The 21,219-nt window shown below is 48.2% G+C and overlaps 1 protein-coding gene across 1 annotated transcript in view; it reads left to right on the top strand.

The window, feature by feature from the left end:
* The window catches only part of TMEM131 (transmembrane protein 131), a 202,855-nt gene extending 196,954 nt beyond the window's left edge, over positions 1-5,901 (top strand). Inside the window, exons 39-41 of the mRNA XM_079792637.1 lie at positions 543-640; positions 1,376-1,536; positions 4,866-5,901. Of these exons, the coding sequence (XP_079648763.1) occupies positions 543-640; positions 1,376-1,536; positions 4,866-5,147 (541 nt within the window). The 3' untranslated portion in view covers positions 5,148-5,901. The remainder of the gene's footprint in view (positions 1-542; positions 641-1,375; positions 1,537-4,865) is intronic.
* Positions 5,902-21,219: the final 15,318 nt, after the last annotated feature.

Genomic DNA, 21,219 nt, shown 5'->3' with positions numbered 1-21,219 from the left:
GCACTAAAGGGAAATGAGTCCTGGATTTTAAATCTTTCTTTACCAAATAGTAACCCTAAAGAAATATATATCTTTTTACTGCAAAATTTGCTTTGAACCAGGCTCTCATCTTTTTTTTTTTCTTTTTTTTTTTTTTAATGTTTTTATTGATCTTAGGGAGGGAGGGAGGGAGGGAGGGAGGAGAGGCAGAAAGAGAAAGAAACACCCACTGGTTGCCTCACTGTAACCTGGGCATGTGCCCTGACCCAGAGTCAAACCAGCCACCTTTGGGTGCATAGGGTGACACCCAGCCAGCTGAGCCACACCGGCCAGACAGGCTCAGCTTGGAGGAGGAGGAGGAGGAGGAACTCTGAAATCCTCTGTGCCTTCACTCCTCTGTGGTAAAGAGCAGTTTTTCAGTTCCCCCCTTTCCCTTTGTGTTTAATACTTGAGTACCCCTAGTTGAAGCAATGTCCCCTCTTTGTGAAGCCATACTTAATGACTCTGTGCTGCTGACCCTCATTTGTTTTGTGTTGCATTTTCTTTCCTCTTGAAACATGCAGCTCGGGTTTGTGGAGTCCCGTCAGCAACCCCAGCAGCCCTGACTTCACACCCCTCAATTCGTTCTCCGCCTTTGGAAATTCTTTTAACCTAACGGGTGGTAAGTGTTTAACACTAGACCTGTAACTAATAAGCCTGTGGGCAAGGGAGGAAGGAAAATGAAGTCTAGTTTTATGTGTGGAGAAACACTGAGATGGAGAGGAAAGTGTGATTATTATTAGTAGACATTTTTTAAAAGATGCCTTTCTTTGTACCTGCTGTCAGGCATCAATAGACATAAACTCTGTGGGCTGACCTTGGGAAGTGGATCTGTCCTTGCTGTTTGGGCAGATGCTTAGGGGCCCAGCACAAGGCTCTAGGAAGGGACCCCTCCCACTTTCCTCTCAGCCCAGAGGTGCCGTGGAACAGGCTCGATGCTGTGAGTCTCGGTTGGATGTGCTCCGCAGCAATTACTTAAGAACTTCAGGGAAGGATTCTGTGTCTGAAAAGTGGTTCCTGGCTATTCTGGGGCACCTTATGTTTTCTTGCTGCACAGAAGTAGAGAGCATCATAAGAGTTTTGCACTAGCTGTGATTGTAATGTTAGAGTTGGGAGATAGTTGCATTTTATGTCATCCAGTGATGGCTTTTGGGTAAAGTATTCAAATTGTGTGCTGTATGCCTGAGTTCTTGGGAATATCCCCCATTCCTCTCTGGAGTGTGGTGGGAGCTAATGAAGTAGGTGTGGGGGTTCCCAAGTGACAGCGGCAGTGTGTGCCCTAGATGAATGACCCATTCTGTCCTCAGTGAGCAGGACAAAACAAAGTATGGATTTGAAATTGTGTTCTTATTTTCAGAAGTTTTCAGCAAACTCGGGTTATCTCGATCGTGCAGTCAGGCCTCACAGAGGAGCTGGAATGAATTTAGCAGTGGCCCTTCATACCTGTGGGAATCTCCAGCGACAGATCCCAGCCCTTCCTGGCCAGCCAGTTCCAGCTCGCCGACCCACACGGCCACGGTGAGTACTCGGGGCACGCTCATCATCACCGCCACAGTTATAAGCAGCAGAGAATGGTGTGGGAAGGTCGGGTTGTACTGTTATTATCTGTCTCGCTGTGTCTTCATATCTGCCAAAGTGGCCCGTCAATATTTGTCAGAGCCACTGTAGGCAAGAACTTAGGGGAGAGGAGGCTTCTGGCCAAGATGGTGGAGTAGGTGAATGTGGTGCTCGCCTGTCCCACAACCACATCAAAATTAACCAAATCATAGAGCAGCATCACTGAGAACCACCTGAAGACCAGCTGAACAGAAGTCCTGTGAGTAAGGATATAAAGAAGCCACCTCCAGACTGGGAGGAGAGGTGGCGATACAGAATGGCGAGGGCTCTCCTGAGGAGTGAGGGGTCCAGCCAACCCGGGCTCCTCAGCCTGGAGACCAGTGCCAGGAAGACGAGTCCCCGGGGCATGTCTGTGAAAGCCAGCGGCTCTTAAAGGGCCTGTGCAGAGACCCACTCACTCCGCACTCTAGCACAGGGGCAGCCGCTCAAAAAGCACTAGGGTCAAAGTGGGAGGAACTCGGTTGACTGGCTCTGGGGGGAAAGTGGGGAGGCGGGAGGGAAAGGGGGAGGGGCAGCTCTTTTCGGAGACAGAAGTGCTAGCAGATGACATAGTTCCTTTGTTGAGCTCTCGCCCCAGCCAGCCAGCCTGGCACCAAATCTGAGCCCTTCACTCGCCTGGCGAACAAGGTTCACCCCACCCAAATCTGCTCAGCCAAACCTCTTGCAGGGGCTCCTTCACACAAGCAACCTGCCTTGGCTTGCGCTAGACTCCTAAAACCTCTCACAGATCTTCAAACCCCATGCCAGCAGTGGCCGGCTTTGATATACCCAGTACCTGCACAGTGAAGGAAACCAACAAATGAAACGACAACCTACTGAGTGGGAGAAGGGGTTAATGTCCAAAATACATAAAGAACTCATACAGGGAGGGGCAAAAGTAGGTTTACAGTTGTGAGTACAGAAATAGTGTATTTTCCATACAAACAAATGTGAACCTACCTTTGCCCCTCCCTATATAATTAACACACACACACACACCAAAAAAAATATCCAATTTAAAAATGGGTAGAGGACATGAAGGGACATTTCTCCAAAGAAGACACACAGATAGCCAACAGACATGTGAAAATATGCTCAACATCACTAATCATCAGGGAAATGCACATGAACACTACATACCTGTCAGAATGGCTATCAAAAATATTAAAAACAAGTGTTGGTGAAGATGTGGAGAAAGGATTGTAAATTGGTGCAACCACCATGGTAAACAATATGGAGGTTCCTCAAAAAATTAAAAGTGGAACTACTATACAATCCAGCAGTTCAACATCTGGGTACTTATCTGAAGAAACCCAAAACATGAATTTGAAAAGATATATGCGGCCGTGTGTTTATTGCAGTATTATTTACAATAGCCAAGATATGGAAGCAACCTAAGTGCCTATCAATAGACAAAAGGATAAAGATGTGGTGCATATATAGTAGGTCCTCGGGTTACGGCAGAGATCCGTTCCTACGGCGCTTTTCGCCGTAAGTCAGAACCCCCCTACATAAGCACCTACGTCACATGGAGCACATACACAGCAGTGAGGAAGTGACACAGTAAAGAAAATTTAAAAGAAAGATAACTTGTGGTAAATAAATAAAAAACATAAAGCACATATGTACATACGTCAAAATGACGGATTTTTTTTTTGTTTTATAAATAAATGGGAGATAGCAATGTAACCACAAAACAACATACGTTGAGTCCGGCGTAACCCGTCTGTATGCACTGGGATATTACTCAACCATAAAAGGGAATGAAATCTTGCATTTGTGACAGCATGGGTGGACCTAGAGGATAAGAGTGGCTAAGGTAAATAACACAGACAGAGAAAGACACCATGTGATATCACTTATCTTTGGAATCTGAAATACAAAATAGCCCGGCTGGCATGGCTCAGTGGTTGAGCATTGACCTAGGAACCAGGAGGTTACAGTTCGATCCCCAGTGTGGGGCAGGCAGGAGGCAGCTGATCAGTGATTCTCTCTCATCACTGATGTTTCTGTCTCTCTCCCTCTCCCTTCCTCTCTGAAATCAATAATATATTTTTTAAATAAAATACAAAATAAACCAAAAAAACAGAAACAAACTCAGGTACAGAGAACAAGCAGGTGGTTGCCAGGTAGAGGCTTTGGGGGTGGCATTAGTTTTGTTCTGAGAAGCACATGTGCCCTTACGTGAGCTTTCTGGTGTGCATTTGTTCGATTTTCAGTAAAATTCTTCTGCAGAAACCATGTTCTAGAAAAGCAATCTCACCAAGGAATATAATTACTGGTCTCAGCTTTCACAAAATTGTGATAGAAAAGTATGATCCCACTGTGGCCACTTCTTCATCCTCAGGAGAACTAAATGAGACAAGCAGGATTTATCGGTACTGATTTAACTCAATAGATTCTAACGTGTGTCTCTACTTGTCATGGTTGGGCTTTAGCTTTAAAAGCATCTCAACCATTCTTTAAACCAGGGTCAGTAATATCTTAGGCTTTGTAGGTTGTGCTGTCTCACTCGCACCTGTTCTCCTCTGCCATCCTGTGCCCAGCAGCCGGGCAGTACCTGAGCAGATGGTGGGGCTGGACTCCAGTGGAACTTTCTCTACGGAAACAGGCAGCGCTGGGCTTGGCCCCTGGCTTAATCGGACAGTCCTTGTTTAAAAGATCACAACCAAGCTCCCCACTCCCCACCCTCCTCATCTTCACAAAACAGACTCGAGCAGGACAGGCTTGTGCCACTCGCTGCTTTCAGATCCTTCTTGCCCTGGCCGGTGTCACTAAGTGGTTAGAGCATCAGCCCATGCCCCAAAGGGTCAAGGGTCCAATGCCAGGTCAAGGGCATGTACCTGGCTTGCGGGTTCGATTGCCGCCCTGGTTGGGGTGCCTGTGGGAGGCAACCAGTTGATGTATGTCTGTCTGTCTGTCTGTCTGTCTGTCTGTCTGTCTGTCTCTCTCTCTCTCCCTCTCCCTCTCCCTCTCCCTCTCCCCCCCCCCCTCTCCCCACCCCCCCCATTCCTCCTTCCCTCTACTCTAAAAAAAAAAGCCAATGGAAAAAATATCGAGTGAGGATTAACAAAAAATAAAATATCACAGTCATCTGCTCAGATTCTGGGATGGTTATACATATAACACATTTGTTTTAAAATAACATGAAAGATACCGATGGCCCAGCCCGTTTCAGCAGAGCCTTCAGCACTTGGCCGCCGCCTGCCCTTCTCAAGCCTGACGCCCCTGTTGTGTTTTCTGTTTTGCAGTCAGTCCTTGGCAACACCAGTGGCTTATGGTACACCCCCCCATTCAGCAGCTCCATCTGGTCCAGCAACCTTAGCAGTGCCCTCCCTTTCACCACTCCAGCAAGCACGCTGACCAGCATCGGCCTCATGGGCACAGAGAACGCTGCTCCTCACGCCCCTTCGGCCTCCAGTCCAGCTGATGATCTGGGACAGACCTACAACCCATGGCGGATATGGAGCCCCACAATCGGAAGAAGAAGCTCTGACCCGTGGTCTAATTCGCACTTCCCTCATGAGAATTGAAATTAGGCACAACAAAAAGGGGGGGCCCTTGTCTAGATCATGATCTGCCAGTTTGAGACATCTTTCTAAGGCTCTTCCTGCTGTAGCTCCCCGCTCCCCACCCTCCTCATCTTCACAAAACAGACTCGGGCAGGGCAGGCTTGTACCACTCGCTGCTTTCAGATCTTTCTTGCAATTATGATAATGAGATTTGCTGTTTGCTTTTAGAGAAAAGTCTGGACTCGGCCACAAACTTCAGTAAGACCTGTACGTCTGAAACCTTAACTGCTGTCAAGTTGCCACCGCCTGTCTGTCTTCCATTCTTTATCTGTAGGAACACAAATCTGACATTACAGCTGAAGAAATAATTTGAGTTGATTCAGAAGTCCTGGCATGTGACAATTTTATTAAACTACCAGGGTTGGTTTTTTATAATTTCACAATATTATGCGCCAAGATCTAATTTTAAAAATGTATGAGGACTTTGTGCTGGAAAATACAGAGTATTTTTTTAAAATAAGGCTGTCCTGGCTTAAAAGCAGATTACAGAAATGTGAGTCAAGCTGAACAACAGAGAATGAATGTAAAAACATTCAGTAAGACCATATGCATTTTCTGTGCTATTTGTACTTGAGGTATGTAACATTTGTATACCTGAATTTATTTTAAAGATAAACTGAGATGCACATAGCCAAGTCTTGAGATACAAGATTGAATGTGTATTTCTTAAAAATACAACTTTGTGTTGTACTTTGAAATAAATGATGCTTTTTTCAAAAGCCTTGAATTGTTGTGTGCCTTTTTTTACATGCAAGATGCATTTATTTGGATTCTCTCACACCCAGGTAAGCCATGCCATCATTTGTTTACTCTGGGATTTGGTTTGTCATGGCTGGAACCCTGTGCTCTACTTAAATTCTGAGTATTTCCATGGTAGTCGCCGAAGGTCCTTGATAGAAAAAAGTTTACATATTTAATACTTATTTTTCCTTTCAACCGAAAGTGTGCTGACCCTTTTCCAATCTTAAAACTCCCATAACTCCTCCACATGGTCTTGTCGAGGGTACGCAGGTACCGGTGTGCCGTGGTGCATCAATGTGGTTTGGGCTTCCAGAAAGTCCTGCCCAACTTGCTTTTCTCCCCTTTCATTTCCAGTTTAACACCAACCTGGGGACAGACAGCCTTTGCTGGGTAACCAGGAAACACAGCATCAATGTCCTATTTGAGGTCAAGTACATCCTGAGGAACTCCAACCATCCCCAAGGTCAGGGTAGTTGAAACCTTGTACAGAGTGATGTTGAGTCCGACCTTTTCTCTGCTTCATACCAGAGTTCAGTAAAGCAGCTTCTCTACCCTGTGCTCTGCCCTCGGGGACACCAGTTGCCCCTACGGCCGCCGTTTCGGGCCCTGGGGGACCTGGTCTCACTGACGGGGCCTCCTGTGTGCACTTGCCTTGCAAAGCCAGGACACTCGAGGCTAGAGTTCTACACCAAAGCAAGCAAGTGTTGCAAAGCTATGAAAAGGGGGGCATCATGTTAGCCCTCACTTATGACAGAAAAATGCTGGCAAATTTTCCCTGCATACCTGTCTCAAACTCCGTAACTCACTCCTTCGAGAGGTCCCCTGAGACGCCACGTGGCTGCTCTCGGCAGCACTGAAACCTCCTACACTTGGAAAGGGAGGGAGTACAGACAAGTCTCCGGGTAGGTGTTCTAGCAGCGACATGTCAGTCAGACCTAGAGCTCCCCCGGAGGCGTAGCTACTGGAGACCGTGTTCACACAGTCCGTGCTCAGCACTTACTAGGCCCAAGTTGAATTTAATATTAAAATTTATATGTATATTTCCTTTATATATAAATACACATGTATAATTGTGTTTAAATAAAATAACTGATACCTCTTTAAATGGTTTAATTTTATAAGATTCTTAAAATACTAAAAATTCATGAAAATGTAATACATTAACAAAATTTTAATGTTCAAATTGGTAAGTTCAAAAGCTTAGACTTAATTTATAATCTTAAAATAGTTGTACAGTTTCTTAAACGTACAAAAAGAATTTTAAACATTTCTTAAAATGTCAGAACAACAATATGCAAATACTTTTAGGTGATATGTTTATCCCTTTCAGAATTTTAATGTAATGAGTTTGATGCTCATAAAATATTAACACTTTATATTTGTCTGGAAGTCACGGGTCTGAAGGAAAAAGTATGTTTTTTTATTACAGGTTATGATTCTGCTAACAGAATCTCTACTAACTATAGAGACATTCAGGAATATGCACAAGGTAATAGACAACGTGATTTTCAATTTATTTTTAAAAGTTACCATTCATCCTAATAAATTTAATGCTATATATAGTATTTAATATACTGAAAAGTTTATTATATTTTAAAGCTATAGTTAAAAACTCAATCATTTTTTATATCTTTATATGCCTATATGCATACAAATAATGGTATCTCTTTAAATTTGTTTCTTACATAAATAATGTACCAAAGAAGTAAAATTATAATCTGGGTTTTTCATATAAAATAATTTATTAAAATGCATCAAATGAAGAGATTCCTTTTTATCACCAAGTTATTGGTAACTCTCAACCCTTTTATGACAGATCATAAAATCAATATATTTTAAACGCTACAAGCAAACTGTCTAGATCTGTCTACTTTTAGTGCTTCAATTAGCTGCATATTCTGTAATTACTATAGTGAAGTTTTGGAACATTCTTAGAAGCAATTCATACCAAGAGTGATTTTGGCAACCTTCTTAGCACCAATTATAACTACTAAATGGGACTCCTACTACCTCTTTATTGAATGTTCCAATGAGCTCCCTAGTCAACGGCTTATGTTATAATTAGAGGCCCAGTGCACTAATTCATGCATGGGTGGGGTCTGGCGGGCCCGGCCCCAATTGGGGTGGATCAAGGCTGGGCCTGTCAGGAGGAGGAGATGGTGGGAGATGGGCCAGCTGGGGGAAGGGGCCATGGGTGATTGGCCAGCTGGCCCCACCCCCAGTTGGGGTTGGGGGGCCAATTGGGGGTGGGGCCAGCCTTGGGGAGGGGCTGTGGGCAGTGAGTTTGCCCCCAAATGAGGTAGAGGGTGCTGATTGGGGGCCAGTGGCCTGGGGGAGGGGCATGGGTGGTTGGCCAGGTGGCCCTGCCCCTGATCAGGGTGGGGGGCTATCAGGGATGGGGCCGGCTCGGGGGAGGAGCTGTGGGCTGATCAGTGTGGTGGGGGCTCATCGGGGAAGAGGCTGCAGGAGGCTGGTTGGCCAGCCCTGCCTGCTGTTGGGGTGGGGGGGGTGCAATCGGGTGGGGCGGCAGGCAGGACTGTCATGGTGGGACAGGCTGATCGGGGGTAGGGCTGGCCGGGGGGAAGGGAAGGGGTGTTTGGCCAGCCCCGCTCTTGATCGGGGTGGGAGAGTCCGATCAGGAGCAGGCCAGCAGGGGGTAGGGGCTGCAAGGTTGGCTGGCAGGCCCCACCCCCTGATCAGGCTGGTTGGCTGGCTACAGTGGGCGTCATAGCAACCGGTTGTTATGGTCGTTATGGCCATTATGGTCGCTGGCTTTTTATATATATAGATATTTCACAGAAGAAACCAGTGTTCCACACACAAGGTTTACCTGTGTGTTCCTTCAAAGAGTGAATCATGTGCCTAGTATGTGATGCATGAATTAGTCTATTACATATTGTATAGTCAATACATTTGTAATCATTACTAGCAAACTCTGGCTAGACCTGTCTTATTTTAATGTTTCAATTATCTACGTATTCTGATACACAGAAGTAATTCTTCCAAGAGGGATTTTGGAAAACTTTATAGCACAAATTATAACAACTAACTGTATTGAATGTTCCAACCTGCTACCTCTATAAATGGCATCCTATATAATAAAAGCATAATATGTAAATTGACCAAATGGCAGAACAACCGGTCAGCAGTGGGGAGGGGAGGGGAACCGGTGAGCAGGCAGCACCAGGCCAGCCAAGGCACATGCCAGCGGGCAGCGGGAGGGGACGGTGGTCGGGGCGGTGGGGGGGGGGAGGGCGGCAACAGCGACCAGCAGCAGAGAGGGGCGATCACGGGGGCAGGGCCCCTGATCGGCCTGCCCGGTTGTCTCCTGCAGAGGGAGGCCACCAGCGGCAGCAGGGTGATGGAGGACAGGGCTGGTCACTCGCTGGCCAGCGCCTCCCCTGATCGGCCCACTGGTTGCCTCTCGCAGAGGGAGGCCAGACTGCGGCTTAGGCCCGCTCTCTGTGGGGAGTGGGCCTAAGCCGTCAGTCAGACATCCCCTGAGGGCTCCTGGACTGCAAGAGGGTGCAGGCGGGGCTGAGGGAGTGCACAAATTTGTATTATATTTCACAGAACATAGCAGCATTCCACACACAAGGTTTACATTCCTTCAAAGAATGAAATGAATTCTCACTAGGGGATTCACGTGTTAGTCTATGACATAATATAGAAATAATATATTTGTAAACACTACTAGCAAACTGGCTACATCTGTCTAGATTGTGTCTCAATTAGCTGCTCCTGTAATGCCGCAGTGAAGTGTCTGAACTCTTACATAGTTCATACCAAGCACAATTCTGGACATCTGTTTTTAGACCAGGCTGTAACTACCAAATGATAATACCACTAAAAAGGTAACGAATGTTCCAACGTGCTCCTTCAATAAGTGGCATTACATTTTATTTTCCAGAAGACACCCACATTCCACACACTAGGTTTACCAGTGTTTTCCTTCAAAGAGTAAAACAATTCCCAGTAATTAATACATGTATTAGTCTATGACAACATACAATCAATATATTTGTAAATGCTACTAGGAAATTCTGCATCGATTTGTCTAAATTTAGAGTTTCAATTGCCTGTGCCTTCTGTAAGACCGGTAGTGAAGTGCTTGAACACTCTTAGAATTAGGTCAGACCTACTGGGATTTTGGAAAACTTTCTATGACACAGAGAAGAACTACGAAGGGAAACCCCTACCAACTATGTAATGAATGTAGCAAAGTGCTGCACCAATAAATCCATTATATTGCAACTAGGGGCCCAGTGCATGAATTTGTGCACCTTGAAAGGAACTGTGGGCCACGAGGCTGCAGTGGGCACAGGAGCAGGTCTCAGTCCATCCTCTGTGCCCCCACCTGCCCCTCCCGCCACGGCCCCTGGTCCCCTGTCTGCCTGCAGCCCCGCTCCCGCCAATGCCGCGCCCACGCTCTGACAGCGCCAGCTCCGCTCACACCTGCTGACAGCGCAGAGCAATTAGAGCTGGCACCAGCAGCGGGTGTGAGCAGGGCCAGTACCGTCAGTGGGTGTGAGCAGCAGCTGCTGCCCCGATTGCCCCTCAGGAGCAGGGGGAGGTGGAGAAGCCCTGAGGGGCCATTGGGGCTGGCAGCCACCACTTGCACCCATTGATGGCACCAAGTGATCAGGGCCAGAGCCGAGCGCCGGCAGCGATGCGAGTGGGGCCGGCGCCAGCAGAAGTGCAAGCGCTGGCCGGAACGCAGCACACGGGAGCAAAGAATTTTCAGTAACCACCAGGTCATCCTGATGACAGCAACCAGCGCCCCACCTTGGTCTGGCGCCCCCGCTCACCTGCTCCACCATCCTGCCATGGCCGACACCCACCATGTTCCGTGCTCTGCCACTTGCTGCTGACGCCCGCCATGTTCTGTGCACGCCCCCTGGTGGTCAGCGCATGTCATAGTGACTGGTTGTTCGATTCAGTTGTTACACTATTTGGTCTATTTGCATATTAGGGTTTCATATATATAGATATTTCACAGAAGATAGCATTCCACACACTAGGTTCACCTGTGTTTTCCTAGAAAGAGAAGCATGTTCCCGGTAGGTAATGCATATATTCATCTCTGACATTACATAAAATCAATACATTTGTAAACACTACTAGCAAACTCTGGTCTAGAATAGTATAGTTTCAATTTGCTGTGCATTCTGTAATACCTGTAGTGAAGTGTTTGAACACTTTTCTAGACAAGGGTTTTGGCAAACTTTTTAGCATAGAATAAAAGCTACAAAATTAAACTCTATAACTAAGTAACTAATTACCAATATGCTCCACAGTAAAAGGACTTATAATATTTCAGAGAAGATACCACACACTAGGTTTACCTTTGTATTCCTTCAGAGAGTGAAAGGAATTCCCTGTAGGTAATTTATGTGTTAGTCAATTATATAACGTATAACCAATACATTTGTAAGCACTACTAGCAAACTCTGTCAGCACCTGGAGTTTGTGTTTCAATTAGCTGCACATGCTGAAATTCCTGTTGTGAAGTGTTGGGACACTCTTTGAAGTAATTGGTACCAAGAGGAATTTGGCAAACTGTTTTTAAGCACAAACTGCAACTACTAAAAAAAACTCCTACTACCTCTGTATTGACTATTTCAACATGCTCCCGCAGTAAATGGCATTACCCTATCCTATATAATAAAAGCCCAGCAACCATTACGGCGGAACAACCACAACGACTGGTCAACCAGTCGCTATGATGCACACTGACCACCCGGGGCCAGACGCTCAACGAAGGAGGAGGGGGAGGGGGCACAGTGAGGCCTGGAGGCGCACTATGGCCCAGGGATTCCTGGAACTGCAAGCCCAGACAGAGCTTGCTTTCCAATTGAAAAAAAAAATGGGGGAAAAAAAGCGGCCCATGCCACCACCCTGGGAAGAACGGCTCCAGGAGGGAAAAGGCCTCCCCAGGCCCCATCCAGCCCGGCTGGCGTGCCGCGGGCTCCTGGGGACTCGCCGGCGACGTGCAGGAAGCACAGCCCCTGACTCCAAAGCTGGTCGCACCAACAGCTGCTCTGTCCAGCTCCATGGCGGACACAGTGCTGCTGGGCCACCTCAGCTCTGACTTCCAGCTTCTGGCTTCCTGCCTGCTCCTTCGTCTGCTACGTGTGCTTGGGGGCGTGGCTTCAGCTTCCCCAGCCAATAGCACCACAGCACAGCCAGAGAGTGGCAGGACACAGCCACCAGGGCTGGCTGGGCATTGATTTGGCTACTGACTGACGTCCATGTGCAGCTACACTATGTGTTTACATTTGTAGGGAAGCAGGGCAGCCACTCCTGCCACCTGCCTCACCTTCTAGGCTAAGAAAGGCCCGCTGATCTCCATGTTTCTCCTCCCACCCAGAATCAAAACCTCTTGGGGATGAATGATCCCAGCGATGGCCCCAACACATGCTCGGGGTCACTGTCACAGACATTCCCAGTCATTACAGCCCGTTCCTCAGCCCGCAGTGCCCTGCTCCACCCACGGCCACTCCTCACCTGTCACCCCCTGAGGACCACCTTATGCTATCCTATCTGAAATGTGAGCAAGATCTCAAATGCCCTCTTGTCAATAGCTCCCTGGTCCTACCTTTCTTCCTCTAAAAACCTTGCATTTTAAATATATATATTTGATTGATTTTGGAGAGGGAAATAGAGATAGAAACATCAATAACGATAGAGAATCATTGATTGGCTGTCTCTTGCACATTCCAAACTGGAGATCAAAACCTCCCCCGGCCCCTCCCCTTAGCCCTCCCCCAGCCAGCAGGCCCCCAGTGGCAGCGGGACACCGAGGGAAGGAGGAGCGGGGGAAGTGGGGAACCATGGGGTGGCGGGGCGCTGAGGGCAGCATTGGCGTCTGGCATCTGTTCCTTCTGCAGCCAGCCTGGTGACCATCACCTCCACTCCCGACCCCGCCGGGGCCTTCAGGCCCTGATTGGCCTAGACCTGATCGGCCCTGATCGCCTGCCAGGCCTAGGGACCCCACCTGTGCAGGAATTTCATGCACCAGGCCTCTAGTATTATAATATTTCACAGAAGATACCAACATTCCACACACTAGGTTCACCTGTGTATCCCTTCAAAGAGTGAAGCGTGTACCCAGCAGTTAATGCTTGTATTAATCTATTACATAATGTATAATCAGCCCTAGCCAGTTTGGCTCAGTGGATATAGCATTGGCCTGTGGACTGAAGGGTCCTGGATTCGGTTCCAGTCAAGGGCACATACATTGGTTGCAAGCTCAAACCCCCGGCCCTAGTTGGAGCGTGTGCAGGAGGCAACCAATCGATGTGTCCCTCTCACATCGATATTTCTCTCTCTCTCCCCCTCCCTTCCACTCTCTCTGAAAATCAATAGAAAAATATCCTTGGGTGAGGATTAACAACAGCATAACATATAGTCAATACATTTGTAAATTAATTCGTACTTAGTGGGATTTTGTCAAATGGTTTTGAGCACGACCTGTAACTACTAAATGAAACTTTTACTAACTAGGTAATGAATGTACCAACATGCTCCACCAATACATAGGTTTACCTGTGTGTTCCATCAGAGTGAAATGTGTTCCCAGTCGATAATGCATGTATTATTACTCTATGACATAATGTATAATCAATACACTTGTAAACACTACTAGCAAATTCTCTCTAGATTAGTAGAGTTTTAGTGTTTTAATTAGCTGTGCATTCTGTAATACCGCAGGGAAGTGTTTGAACACTATTAGAATTAATGTGTACCAATTGGGATTTTGGTAAAATGTTTTTGGCACAGACTACAAAATGAAACTCCTACTAACTCTGTAAGGAATGTACCACCATGCTCCAACAGTAAATGGCATCATATTATCCTATTTCACAGAAGATACCAGCATTCCACATTCTAGGTTTTTCAAAGTATGCAAAGTATTTTTAGTAGGTAATACACATATTAATCTATTACATAACTACTAAATGAAACTCCTACTATATAAGTAACAACATGATCCACTAATAAATGGCATTAAAGTATTCCACAGAAGCCTGGCCGGCATGGCTCAGTGGTTGAGCATTGACCTAGGAACCAGGAGATCATGGTTCAATTCCTGGTTAGGACACATGCCTGGGTTTCAGGCTCAATCCCCAGTGTGGGGCATGCAGGAGGGCAGCTGATCAATTGATCAATGACTCTCATCATTGATGTTTATCCCTCTCCCTTCCTCTCTGAAATCAATACAAATATTTTTTAAATAAATGAAATAGCAGACAAAAACACAAGGGAAAAGAAATAATGCACAGAGAAAATTGAAAACAAAAGATAAAATGACAGTAGTAAGCCCCCATCCTAGCTAATAAAAGAGTAATATGCAAATTGACCGTACCTCCGATATACCCACAAGCCACGCCCACCAGCCAATCAGGAGAGAGTATGCAAATTAACCCAACCAAGATGACTGTGGCCACGGAGAGAGCAGGAGGCTTGGGTTTCCCCGGCAATGGAGGAAGCCAAGCTTCAGCAGCCCTGGCCTGCCTTGGCCTCTGCTTAAGGCTACAAAATTTCAATTATAGAAGATAAATAAATCCCAACAAAAATGGCTGTGGCCACGGAGTGGAGTGAGCAGGAGGCTTGGCTCCGCTCAAGGCTACAAAGTTTCAATTTAGAAGATAAATAAATCCCAGATACCAGGGCCTCCGCTTGGGTCACCAGGGGGCATGGCTGGCCTGCAAACCACCACAGGCCCATCACCCAGGCCGCCCCAAGCCCCAAAGGAACTCCCACCTTGATCCTGGACACCCTTCAGGGCAAACCAGCGGCCCTCACCCATGCACCAGGCCTCTATCCTATCTAATAAAAGAATAATATGCAAATTGACCATCACTCCAACACACAAGATGGCTGTCCCCATGTGGTCAAAGATGACTGCTCCCATGTGGACACAAGATGGCCACCACAAGATGGCCAGCAGGAGAGGGCAGTTGGTAGGGACCAGGTCTGCAAGGGAGGGCAGTTGTGGGCGATCAGGCCAGCAAGGGAGAGCAGTTGGGAGGGACCAGGCCTGCAAGGGAGGGCAGTTAGGGGCAATCAATCCTGCAGGGGAGGGCAGTTAGGGGTGACCAGGATGGCAGAGGAGGGAAGTTGGGGGTGACCGGGCCTGCAGGGAAGGGAAGTTGGTGGGAACCCAGGCCTGCAGGGGAGGACAGTTAGGGGCAAACAGGCTGGCAGGGGAGCAGTTAGGCATCAATCAGGCTGGCAGGGGAGTGGTTAGGGGGTGATCAGGCTGGCAGGCAGAAGCGGTTAGGGGCAATCAGGAAGGCAGGCAGGCGAGCAGTTGGGAGCCAGCAGTCCTGGATTGGAAGAGGGATGTCCAATTGCCCGGTTAGGCCCTACCTGGATCAGGCCTAAACGGGCAGTTGAACATCCCTCGAGGGGTTCCAGATTGGAGAGGGTGCAGGCTGGGCTGAGGGACAACCCTCACTCCCCCCACCACCCCCCGCATCCCGTACACGAATTTCATGCACCGGGCCTCTAGTATATCAATATTATCCTCAATGTAAAAAGAATGAACTCCACCCAAAGACACAGACTATGTAGTGAATGGACCAACAGGCTCCACCATAAATGGATGGACTTAAAAAACAAGACCCAACGCTATGTTGCCTTTAGGAGACCTATCGCAGCGACAAAGACAAACACAGGCTCAACGTGAAGGGGAGAATGAGACAATCCAAGCAAATGGTGACCAAAAGGAAGTGCTGCCATACTTACATCAAACAAAACAGCCGTCCAGCCAAAATAGTAAAGGGAACAATCCATCAAGAAGACAGAGCCCTGGCTGGTGTGCTCAGTGGTTAGAGTGTCGGCCTGCACGCTGAAGGGTCTTGGGTTCAGTTCCCAGTCAAGGGCATATACCTGGGTTGCAGGTTTGATCCCCAGCCCTGGTCGGGGCATGTGCAGGAGACAACCACCTCTCACATCAATCTTCCTCTCTCTCTCCCTCTTTCTCTAAAAATATCAATAAAAACATCCTTGAGTAAAGATTTTTTTTTTTTAATTTTCTCACCATAAAGGGAGACACTTTGTAAGTACGTGCAGCGCTGATGTTAACTAGACTTACTGTGGTGGTCACTTCTCAATATATACAAATACCAATTCGTTCTGCTGTACACCTGAAATTAATATGATGTTATATACCAGTTATATCTCAATAAAGACATTTTTAAAAATAAATGGCAACCCTTCTTATTCTTATTGGTCACTGTGGTAAATTATTCCAAGGGCATTTCAAATGTTAAGCCTTTGAAATGCAAACTTCCCAGGGAATCAAACCAATATTGGCCAAAGGGGTGGGGCCACAGACGTGGAGCACCCTGAGCTCCTTGACACCTGGCTTGGCCCCTGACCCCTCCACTAGCCCACCCCGACCCACACCAGGGGGAGTGCCCTCTGCCTCAGCCCGCCTGAGGGCACACCCTGTGGAGCAAGCCCAGGGTTGAGTTCCTTAGAGGGACTGCACTCGGTAAAGTGTCTGCTGTGGCCTCTCCTCCTGGCCAGACCCCCTTTTTTTCAGGAGAGGAGGCCGCACCGGACCTCTGTGCCCACAAACCCACCCCCTTCTCCAGTTAGTCAGGTGGCACTGCAAGCTCTCGTGCCCTCGGCATCCTTCTGAAACAACTCTTTTGCCCTAAGCCACCTTCCCACTTCTGACTCTGTGCTCACAGGCATGCCTTTGCTGCCACCACTGAAGACATGTGCAGCCTGAGCCCCTGACATCCACCCACACCCGGGCCGCCATGGCTGGGAGAAAGGCCCACCGCTAGAATCCCCTGGAGCCTGCCCCATAAGTGTCCCCTGGGAGCAGTGCCTCCCACCTCCCCCCCAGCCTCCATGTCCCTCTCCCTTCTCCCCAAAGGCAGGCTAGGGCACATGCCCTTGTGGTCCCCCACTTTTTAAAATGTTTTTATTGATTTTTTAGAACACGAGGAAGGGAGAGGCTAAATAGGAAATGCAGAGTCACTATGAGTAATACTTCCTTTCAAAATGCATTCCCAACCTCATCCGTCCGAGACGCATCCGTCTAAACCTAACAAGAGCCAATGAGATCAGGATCAGCATGTTCTCGTGGTCTCCTGGGGAGGAGGCAGCAGGAATCTGTGAGAAATTTTATATAAAGCTGTTCACTGAAAATAAAATTTGTCTTTATCGTGCTATGAAACTGTACATTTTATAGAATGAAAATTGTATGTGAGAAGTGGCATGAACTAGTTTATAATGATGGGCAGGGCAGGGGTAAAAATGGCCCTAGGAACTCCGTGTGTCTGAGTCAGACACACCACAGTGGCCACCAGGGGTCAGTCTAGTACAATCATCAATGAGAAAAAAACCAAAAAACTGTGCTTCCTAGACACTACCCAGCATTCACTAGGCCCGCGCACACTGACTTTTCAAGGCCACAATCATGTTTTCTTCGTTCTAGCCCTCCTTCCGCTTAGTGAGAAGGGCTCCTGGTGGCCGACTGGGCTCCCCTTTTTTGAAGCAGGGGCCGCTCACGCAGACTGCACTTCAGGGGAGCCGGCCCTGACCTGCTGCCTGCAGTGCGGCTGCCATCTGGGCCAGCCCTTATAAAAGGCTTCCTGGAACCCTCTTCCAACCAAAAAGACGGAGGCTTTCCCCATCCAATCAGAGCTGCACAGCTAGAGCCTCATCTTCATTAACCAATCAGAACAGCTCCATTCTGGCCAATCAGGAAAGTGCTTACTGGATCAATCAAACTGCAAGGATTTTGAGTCTTCGTTTGCATGAGGACAGACCAATTAGAGACTGGGGGTGGGGACTTCTGTCTGTATCAGTCAGCTGCCCCCTGGCTCTGGGCTGCACTTACCCTTTCCACTGAGGCCTGAAAGAGACATTGACCCCAGCTGTGCTGAGCCCCAGCTGTGCTGAGCTCCAACACCGAGGATGTCTCCCTCTTGCAGCAGAGCAGAGCAGACCAGCAAAGGCCGGAGGAGACTGGCACAGAAGGAGCAGACCCGCAGCGCCGGCAGACCAGCGAGGAGCAGAGCTGTCTGGCCTGGCCCCTGGGCTGCCCCACAGCCGTGCGGTTTTCTCAGCCTTTCCACAGCAGTGCTTTTCACAGTTGGGCTGTTTTGCACTGAATGAAGTTTCCTTCTTCACTACACCCCAAAGTGGGACTCCTGTTGGCGTTGAATGTGCCCATGATCATCAGTTGACACGCGTCACGTGAGGAAAGTCAGAACAATAATAAAATTCAGAAGGAAGAAGAGCCTCTTCTTTATCAAATAAAACCTGCTTTAAATTTCCCCCCCCCACAAAAAAAACCCACAAAAAAAACAAAACTATCAGTTTTTGATAGTTCATTACAAATACTATACTAAAACATAAATTATAAGGAATCGGTCCCCCACCATGGCTAAATTAGGATTAATGCCATCACCAACCTTATGAACAAATATTCCCAACATAACCATTGCCCTGGATTAATAAACTGTAGAAAAATAAGATGCATGGGCCAGAGTAGATTACTGTATACCATGAAGAAGTGGAGGGCCAATGAGGAGCTGCATACCTATTGCTTTACCACCCTCTCGTTATTGATCAACAGGTCACCTATTAATTTGGAAATTTCTCCTTCGATGTTTTCCATTCCTGGTTCTAAGTTCTAGGCTTCAGGCTCCATTGCAAGGACTAATAGTCACTTTGTACCTGACAGTTGCCTGCATTAGAGCTGGCAGATCTAACCTGTCCACATTGTCACAGTTCCACAAGCCACCCTACTGTCAAGGGGGATGAACCTGCTGCAAGTACAGAAGGTTCAGTAGACACTCTTCTGACCGCATTCTCTCACGTTTTTGCTATGAAATTCACAATTTTAACTGTTTAAAAGTGTACAATTCAGTAGTTTTAAGTATTAAGGCCTACTTCATTTTATTGCACTTCACAGTTATTGCATTTTTTACAAATAGAAGGTGTTGGGAAAATTGGACCAGAAATATGGAAAAAAAAAAAGAAAGAAAGAAAGAAACTAGATTACCAATTTACACCATACACAAGAATACTAGTAAACTCAACAATGGGGGAAAGGGAGACATATATAATACTTTAAACAATAAAGAATTTAAAAAATTTAAAAAAGAATAAACTCAAGATGGACAAAAGACTTAAATGTAAGTCATGAAACCATAAAAATCCTAGAAGAAACCATAGGCAGTAAAATCTCAGACATCTCTCACAGCAATATGTTTATGGATACATCTCTTAGGACAAAGGAAACTAAGGAAAAAATAAACAAATGGGACTACATCAAAATAAAAAAGCTTCTGCACAGCAAAATAAACCATCAACAAAAAGAAAGGAGAACCCACTTGTATGGGAGAACATATTTGGCAATGATACATCTGATAAAGGGTTAATATCCAAAATAAATAGGGAACTCATACAGCTTAACAAAAAGAAGACAAACAACCCAATTACAAAATGGGCAAAGGACCTAAATAAACATTTCTCCAAAGCACACATACAGATGGCCAAGAGACATATGAAAAAATGCTCAAAGTCACTGGTCATCAGAGAGATGCAAATTAAAATGGCAATGAGGTATTGCCTCACACCTGACAGAATGGCTATCCTAATATATAAAAAGCCAGGGGCCATCATGACTGAAACAACTGGACAGATGACCGAACACAGGCTGCATGGGGCGACCGGGCCGGCAGGGGGGTTAGTGAGGGACGACCAAACGACTGAACAGCAGGCTGCGTGGGGCAACCAGGCTGGAAGGGGGGGGGGAGCAGTTGGGGGTGACCAGGCTGGCAGAGGGGGTGCAATTTGGGGCAACTAGGCCGGCAGGGGGGTAGTTGGGGCGACTAGGCCAGTGGGGGGGCAGTTGGGGGCGACCAGGCTGGTGTGGGGGGGTGGCAGTTAGGGGCAACCAAGCTGGCAGAGGGGGCAGTAAGGGGTGACCAGGCCAGCAAGGGGGCAGCTGGGGGTGACCAAGCTGGCAGAGGGTGGCAGTTGGGGGTGACCAGGCCAGCAGGAGGGGGCAGTCGGGGTGACCAGGCTGGCAGGGGGGGCAGTTAGGGGCAACCAGGCTGGCAGGCAGGCAGGCAGGTGAGCAGTTAGGAGTTAGCAGTTCTGGATTGTGAGAGGGGTGTTCGACTGCCTAAACCAGCAGTCAGACATCCCTGAGGGGTCCCGGATTGGAGAAGGTGCAGGCTGGGCTGAGGGGCCCACCCTCGTGCACAAATTTCATGTATTGGGCCACTAGTCATCAATAAACTAGAGGCCCAGTGCACAAAATTTGTGCACTCAGGGGGGTCCCTCAGCCCGGCCTGCGCCCTCTCACAGTCTGGGAGCCCCATGATGGATCACCCCTGCAGAGTGAGGGCCAAGGCTCCACAATGGATGGCCCCCACAGAGGGAGGCCCCGTGGAGGCCCCGCCCACCTGCCACAGCACCACCGCAGGGTAGGCTGGGCCTCCCGGCCCACAGATGGGTGTGGTCTCAGAGCCTTGTACGTGCCAAACCCAAGGTGCCCACCTCGCTTGGAGTAACAGCCAAAGAACCCTGCACACTCTGCCCCCCTGTGGCCCCTGCCCCTCACCCACTCTGCTCCGCCGCACCGCCTCCCCGCTGTGCCTGCACACGCTGCGCATATCCCCCCTCAGGGCCTTTGTGCCGCGGTTCCCTCTGCCCGGACACTCTCCCCCAAATATCAGCTGGCTGCTCCCTCTCCGGAGGCCCAGGACCCTCTCTGTCCCCAGGGAGAGTCCCTTGACCCGCCCAGAGTCTGTGGCTGAGGCCTGGACCCCACACACCCAGGCCCATCCGAGCCCCTCAGACTCAACCATAAAGTCCAGGGAAAGAGCCTCATCAGGGGCCTCGGAGGCACAGCATCCACCTGGGCCCCACCAGTGATTCCAGCCTCTGGGGGTGAGGTCCCTCCTCTCCCCATGGCAGGCCCAGAGCCCAGGCACCTGCTACAGCCTGGACGTACATACAGCAAGCGTCAACACATGTTTGCATGAGAACAGGTCCGCAGGGCCAGCAGAGGTGAGCTGCAGATGGGGAGGCAGGTTAGTAAGTTGGGAAATTCCCTGGCAAGTGGAATGGGGAAATGAGACAGGCAGACTCTCCCCTAAACAAAGGCACTTAGGAGCAGGTGGCTTCCCTCTCCCCTCCCCAACCAGAGAGCGAGCTTAAGTCACCCTAGGCAGGGAGCTAGCTAAAGGGACCCAAGTAGTGGCAGCCGTACCCAAGAATGGATGAGATCAGGGGAATAACTAACAAA

This window comes from Cnephaeus nilssonii (genome assembly GCF_951640355.1).
Source record: "Cnephaeus nilssonii genome assembly, chromosome: 15".
NCBI lineage: Eukaryota > Metazoa > Chordata > Mammalia > Chiroptera > Vespertilionidae > Cnephaeus > Cnephaeus nilssonii.
The sequence above is the reverse complement of the archived record's forward strand: the minus strand, read 5'-3'. Positions and strand labels throughout refer to the sequence as shown.